General features: G+C 38.7%; 1 protein-coding gene across 4 annotated transcripts in view; it reads left to right on the forward strand.

The window, feature by feature from the left end:
* Positions 1–3,370: 3,370 nt before the first annotated feature.
* The window catches only part of LOC146489646 (uncharacterized), an 84,276-nt gene continuing 79,887 nt past the window's right edge, over positions 3,371–7,759 (forward strand). For all 4 annotated transcript variants that reach the window (XR_014863446.1, XM_085103695.1, XM_085103707.1 and 1 more), the window contains exon 1: positions 3,371–3,483. Coding sequence is in view for 3 of the 4 variants with exons in the window: in XM_085103695.1 (XP_084959821.1) it covers positions 3,417–3,483 (67 nt within the window). In the remaining variant the exon portion in view is untranslated. The remainder of the gene's footprint in view (positions 3,484–7,759) is intronic.

Consider the following 7,759-nt stretch of genomic DNA (forward strand, 5'->3'; position numbering starts at 1 on the left):
TTTAATTTCGCGATCGCGGAGAAAAATTGTGTTTGCAGGGAATTTAATTTCGCCAAATTTACGATTAACTGACTTTTTTTTCTTTTTTACAAAAATTGTACGTTCATCAACAAGCGAAACAAAACCAATATGCTGTCGTTCCCTAAGAGGCAGCTTTATTCCTGTAAAAGTCAGTATTAAAGTATATAAAAAAAAGTCTTCTTGTTCTTCCGGGTCATTATCGAGTATCCAGAGTATCGTTACATGTCCTTCCTAGGAGATCTCAATAGAACCTTCGATCTCTTCATATGGATCCTCAGGGGGGAGACTAAACGATTCATCTAATATTTGGGCGATGCCAGCCTTTTCCCACCCTTTAGCGATGTGATATGTGAAATGGACGATACACCAAGGAACAGGGCAATAATGGAAAGATGCAAGACACTCGTAACTACACACTACAAGGAGCCGAGACAGGATGGTCAATTTGACGACTGTACAAAAGATGTATTGGAGGAACTGTGCGAAGATGATTACTCAGATGCCGAAGAAGAACTTGAGGCGAATCTTGACACTGATTAACATCTAAAGTTGATAGATGATAGCTCTTTGTACTAATACCTTGTGTTAAAAATTGTTTAGGACCCTTGAAAACACAAATACATGATTTTTCTATGTCCATTAAATTTCGCGAGATCAAAGTTCGCGGTCGTTATTTTTCGCGGGTCTTTAAGTTCGCGAAATTTTTATAATCGCGAAAATCGCGAATTTAAGAACCCGCGAAAATTAAGGAGAATAAGGTAGCCTGCCGGGATTACATTTCTCATCCAACTACTGGCGTTACATGAGATCAGGTTTGCTCCTATGCTGACATCGGTCTCTCGTTTAGAAATATCAGCTTAGTAACAGCACATCCAAAATCATCCTGAATAAAAGAAAACAACGGTCGGGGGATATGTTATCACAAGATATCATAAAACTTGGGATATTTTTTTTGACTTTGAGTAAGTCGTGTTACTATACTAAAAACTACCACTACTTCCAAAATAGCTGAGATACTCGACACCTTTGAATTCCTCCAAAAAAGCACTGTTTTCCTAAACAATTAGCCTCATTTATGAGCTCCCTTACCCTTCAGTGTTGATATTGTAAATTGGAATGTAATCCAGATTTCCAAAATCCCCAAAAACGTCAATAGGGAAGCGGTAGACTTCGTGACAATTAAATTAAAGGACAAAACGCAGTTAGTTTTGTGTGTTAAAGAAGGTAAAAACCTAAGGTACATCGCACAAAGCACATGACGTGACTCATCACCTGTTCATTGCGTAACTGATCAGATCAGAAACGATTCTGTTTCCAGGGGACGCTGAGGGGGACTAGAAATGTCCCGTGATGAGACCAAGATTAAATAAGGCAATTAATATGTCATCTACATAACCTCAGGTATGAAACTGTGCACGCGCAAAATGCTTTCAAGATTTCAACAGCATAGCCTCTTATTTCTCTCAGGGATACCAAGGCTAGCAAAACACATGGGCCCACAGGAGGCAATCCCATCCCCTTAAAAAATGGTTTACTCGTTGATATTACGACTTGAACGTACCTCAGACAGATCACAAACTTAAAATATCCAAAGTGACTGCAACTCAAACTTATGTTACATCTACATTTCTCTCTTACGAATATCGAGGGTTTGTCGAACATCAACAAAATCAGAGGATAGCTCACGGAAAGAAACACAGAAATGCACCGACCCGGTGGCCAGTACTAGGGAGCTTATGAATCGACGACTTTTGCACGATGGCGTCGTTTTGCTTGCCATGCCTACTGAGCATGCCTATCTCGGCACTTCCGGCGTCGAGCCAACGTTGACGACGTTGGTGAAAGTAATTTACCGGCGTCTTGGAAACATCGTGACGTGAGGTTAGTTTTCAAAGTTTTCTCTCGATACTTCAGGTGTTTTTGCCTGATAATTCAAGTATCACATTGGGGACATGTTCTTTCCATATGTTTTTTTTATTTTTTGACTGTTTTCATTCAAGTAACGACCTTCTCCAGTCGAAATTTGAAAGGATTGAAAAGTTGTGTCCCTTTAATGAACAGTTGTGTCAACAGTTGGAAACAGAGGCGAGATAGCTCATTTAGAGAGCCAGGAAATTTACTTCGCTGAAAAAAAAGCATTCTTACTCTGCTAGCTCTCAAAATAAATTACAATTTAAAGACAAAAATAGATATGTTTACAGTAATTAAGTGACGCTGATGTTTACGTTCCAAAGGTCAACACAAATTATAGAGCTTGGGCCGACCTGTTGACCCGGGGGGGGGGGGAGGGGGCTCTCATATGAAAGGGGCGTTTTGATTGGTTCTCTGTTGGAGTAATTACCGAACGTCAATCATGCTATGATAATATAGTTTTGGTTTTACGAAAAGTCGATTCAGCTCAGGATGTGTTTTCAGTTAGACTACAGTTGGATACCGAGGATCTGTCGAAAAAGGAATAAAGTTGATTTAGTTGGAAAATACCAAGCAGACTACTCAGTAACTACTTGTCTCGTTTCCAAGAACACCTCTCCATTACAGACAGTTAACTTGGTCCCTGAGACACCGAAATCCTTATAAAGCCTACTTCTCTAAAACGGACACCTCTATAATACGGACACTTATTCCTGTCCGCCCTTGGTATCTGTAATAAAGAGTTCATGAGTTCAGGACATCCTTGTTAACTCGATTTGAGTTTGTTTGAAGTGTTTTATAAGCGAATGCTAAAGTATCAACGAATAAAGGTTATTGTCGCGTTCCTTTATACTTTGAAGATATTGGATGGGTGTTATTGTTTCGTTTCCACTTACGGTCAACTTCCGCCTTGCGGACACCTCGTTATTACGGACACCTTGATAATACGGAGAGCAACGAAACCCCCGGCAATACCATTCACGCAAGTTATTTTAAAAATTTTGCGTTATTACATTATGCGTCAGAAAAGTTCTTACATTTTGCGTTGAATACTTTATTACATTCTGGGTCGATGTTATTACATTTTGCGGCGATTCTTATTACATTTTACGTTACTATTACATTTTAGGGCGATTCTTATTACATTTTGCGACGATTATTATATTTTGCGGCGTAACACAATCCCTATTGTTCAGATCGACTTTTAGAAAATCTGCTTGCCCCACCCAAGCACTACGGTGTCTTTGATGTTTTTAAGATTTTCACAAAGTTTGCAAACCGTAAAAGTTAGGGTTACACTTAGGAAAGAGTTTTGTTGATAGCTTTTGTAATTTCGCATGCGTCACATACCTAAGAGACTATATGGCTTTCAGCCATGAGGTATATACCCAACCGCGGACCAAAGGATCGTAGACTCTGACGGAGGATGGTTTATCAGAGGAGTGACGCTTGGAGTCAAAACGTCTTCGGAGTGAAGCTTTTATATGTCTTCTTGGGAGCAGAGCTTGTTGTACGCCTTTAACAGATGCAGAAAAACAGAGTCCAGTGATGGTGAGGTTAACTTACTTCTATTTGGTGGCCTCTTTGACCAACACACGTGCTCTTCCCAGAGATTCCATGTCTTTGCGTTCCGGAAACCCCCCGCTTTCGCTATTCTTCCCTTTTTTTGTAATTTTGCTCTGGAAAGGGATACAATGATTTCGCTGCTTCAAAAGTCTTTTTAGCACGATCCCTTGTTGTTTTTCAGTGGTATTTCGGGTGACAAAGCTGAATAACGTACGCTACGTGACACTGGCGTGCGACCGAACTTGAGCTCAGGCGCTCGGAGCCCAACAATTGACTTGAATTTGCAGGAGACTCGAAGTTTTTTCGCAAATTGAAAACAGAGGCCTAATTTTTAATTGCGTTCGACGTTACGGAGAACCTATACTACTCGTGTCGCTTTTTTTCTGGATGCTTTGCGATTTCAGGGTTTGGGCGCCATTTTGGTCACTCGCCTCGATTTCATGCGCAAGCTGGCTAAGAGAGGTCCCGCGGGTTGACTCGCTTCGGTCTGGATGCCATATTATTTCACCAGAGATCGAACGCACTTTACTAATCCATAATTATTACTAGTAAAAGGATCTAGGGGGTGTACACAATTTTCAAAACTTTGCATGCATGCTTATGAGGTAGCGAACATGTTATTAAACTTGTCATCTTGGACTTCTCTTGCCTTTGGGCATCTTAGCACAAGCCTGCGGTTTTGTGGACACAGTAATATACTGGATTGTCTTGACTTTGTGCGAGGTTTGCATTTATTCGTGGTTTTGTATGGTTTTCAAAGTCGTTCTATCCATTGTTGTTATGAATGTGCACATAGATTTATTAATATTTCAAAAAGTTACGCATTGTTGTAACAGCACAAAGGGAAGGGAAGCAGGTTCTGCTAATAAGTATAAAACTAAGTACAACAACTACCATTACAAAATATGGAATACGGACCATGCCAATAGGAGCAGTAGGCATTAGCTTTCATAATATGTGTTTAAAGCTCTACCAGGTTATCCAAGACAATTTTTCAGTGAATTCATATGATCTCAAAATGCAGGAAATGGCATCTAAGAGGCCAATAATTTTATATTTTTTCCGGAGAAGCTCTGTCTTTGCATTTCTGAAAACCATGATCAAGAGTGGGATCCCAGTTTGGCCTTAAAAAACCTACATGTAGCACAAAAGGGGATGTGTGTGCCAAGCAGCGTCAGACAATCAGAGACAGAGCGGGATTTTAAGCAAGCCCTCTGGGCTCGTTTTTGTAGCGTTTGATTGATAGTTTTTCTTTTCTTATCTCTATTTCATATGTAAGATCACATGTAGTGGGTAGTAGCAATTTCCCCCTATCTATCAAATTGACAAGAACTGTTGACACTGCTCAAAGTGACTACAAAACTCTTGTAAACTATACAGTGCTTACTTCTGCTTAATTTCAGAAATTGAATTAAGCTCCACATTATAGTTGTTTGTGCATTGCAACATTCAACAACATGCATGTTTATACTCATCAATTTAGAATTGTTTTCAACAAGGTCTTTGTGCTTTCAACAGTTTAACTTTAACATTCAGCAATGTGTATTTGCAGTTTAAAATTTCAACTATGGCTTAATTTGTTTTACTGCAATATGTATTCAACTTCAGCACACACTATTTTCATTCAACAGCAACAAGACTTTTTCATTCAACTTCAACACACGTTATTTTTATTCAACAGGTACAGTGTACAGCTGTACATCTATTTTCATTCAACAGAAATATTAATTCAACCCCTATCTAAACTATTTTCATTAAATAAAAATATTGAAAGGTTTCCGAAATTGAGCTAATTTGTTACCAGTAAGTTTGAAAGTTCCTGGACCACCAGCGCTAACAGTACAGTTTGAGTTCAGTGAACATGGATAAATATGTAATACAATAATTATTTCAGCATTAAGAGTATTGAACAAACTCTACTGGTTTAATTGAATGGTTTGTTGATAATGCAGGTTTTTATCAAGGTTTGCCTTTAGATTCCTTGTGCATTTGTCATAATTATAATGATATCATCAGCTATCTCTAATATGTTTGCAGAAAATGGATTACACTGTACGTTTTGGTCCCTTTCAGCAAAAGAAAAATTTCCTGAGGGGGGTGGGGTGTATTTATTATGTATTTGAGGAATTTCCAAAGGGGTGGGGGGTGAGAAAAATAACTCAAATAATGGGAAATCCAGTGGGAGTGGGGAGGGGGGCTATGTGATATTCCCTCTGTGGTGGGGGTATGGATATTTTCTGGAACCACACAGTTAGATAACTTTGAAGTTTAGAGTGCTGTTTGGTTCAGAAATGGTATTCTCTCTCTCTTTTTTAATGCTAACCAGAATATTGGAGATCACCTCTTCACACTCAAATCATTTTTTTTTTTTAAATGTTTAAGAGGGACATTTTTTTTGTGGTACAGTCAACTCTCTTTAAAGCAGACATCCTTGGGACCAGCTTCAGGTGTCCACCTAAGAGAGGTGTTTGCATAAAAAAGAGATATTGTAACTTGACAATATAGAAACCTGTGACATCAGAACTGAAACAAGATGTTTATTAAGCCAAGTGACAATTGCATATTTTCAGTCTTACAAGCTGATCAGTAAAACTGTAACATCTAAATCAGCCAAAGTAATATCAATTTTGATTGCCTTTGTTGTGAAAGCCTGGAGTCTTGTAGTTGCTGAGAAATTTTAGTCAAGTCTGCGACCAGATTCTCTCCTTTCGGTTGCGAAGAGGCGGCTTGAGCTGCTGACTGAATTGTAGATAGAACTGGTTCAATATCTACATCACCACCCTTATCACTCCCTCATAAAATAATAGTTGTAGAGAAATCTTATTTAAACACTTCTGAATTAATTCTGCCAGTAAATCATCCCATACTTGGTTAATCCTTCTAACAGCCTTTAAAACATCAATAATATTGTGCTAATGGTTAAATGGAAGAAAGATCCTCGCAGTTAGTACGCAACTGAAGCAGTTGTGAAAAGAAAGCGTGAAAAAAATTCAGGCTTGAATAGGATTCAAACCCATGACCTCTGCGATGCCGGTGCAGTGCTCTACCAACTGAGCTATCAAGCCAACTGGGAGCTGGTCATATTGTGAGTTCGTAATATACCCGTGATGGATGAATAGGATGAAGGTGAAAGCCTCAATTTTCTTTTCGCAACTGCTTAAGTTGTGTACTAACTGTGAGGATCTTTCTTCTATTTAATCTTTCATCTGCAGTTCAAAATATATGTTTCATATATTCATATTCATTTGTACTAATGATATTGGGAGCATTGGATCCATAATGTCCACCTTAAGGGTTTTTTTTCTGGCAGAAGTTTGTTAAAAAACAGTCCACCTCTATAGTCCACCTTTGTATGTAGAGAGTTTAAACAGAGAAATATGGGATATTCAGCTGGGACCAACCATCACTGTCTGCCTTAGAGAGGGATCTGCCTTTCAGTGGTGTCTGCCTAGAGAACGTTGACTGTATGTGCAAAGCCAGCAAGATTTGAAATAATTTCTAACTAGAAATACGTGACTCGCAAAACCTCGCGAAGCTGGGGCTGGGTGGAAAGCCTTCTTTACTCGTATTGTAGCATCAAATGAGGAGATTAAAAGGTTTCTGAACATAGCAACTATTTTGATGAGCATGGTCTTTTTCGTATTTCCACAGGCTAGTTTGCAGTTAAAAATCTATTTCTGATGCGATGAAATGTACAACGGACGTACAGCGCTGTTTTGCACGTTTCATTTTGCACGTTTCAAATGGCGAAAAGTGAAACGTGCAAAATCGTATTCAAACATTAACAAAAAATGTAATTTGTGTCTATGGGAGAAGTACTACATAATATGTAGACCGGAAATGTCATCCCTTGACAGCAGAAACGAACTGACATCAAGCTGTAGGCACTCTAAGAAATTCCTCTTGAATACCGTCATCTAAACAACCACGTACTGCCACACTTATATGAATTTTCATATTTTTGGCATATCTTAGATTGTAACCGTTATTTTTTGTACATCTCAGATTGTATCTGTTATTAACCGTTATTGTCACGCTCATAAGAGTGCATTGTTCTCCAATTTCAAATTGTCAAATCTGTGTATCTTTCATCGTAACTGTTATAATTTTTTTGTATATCTCAGATTGTATTCGTTGTTTTTGGCAGTTGCCTGATGATTGCATCGCAAGAAGCATGAAACTCAGAGTAGCAAATAAATGTGTTTGAAATAGTCCGACTCCGCAAAACTATTTGTACCAGCTCTGGTTTATCCATTGAGCA

Source organism: Pavona decussata, unplaced genomic scaffold, assembly GCF_977016875.1.
Source record: "Pavona decussata unplaced genomic scaffold, jaPavDecu1.1 SCAFFOLD_4, whole genome shotgun sequence".
Lineage (NCBI taxonomy): Eukaryota > Metazoa > Cnidaria > Anthozoa > Scleractinia > Agariciidae > Pavona > Pavona decussata.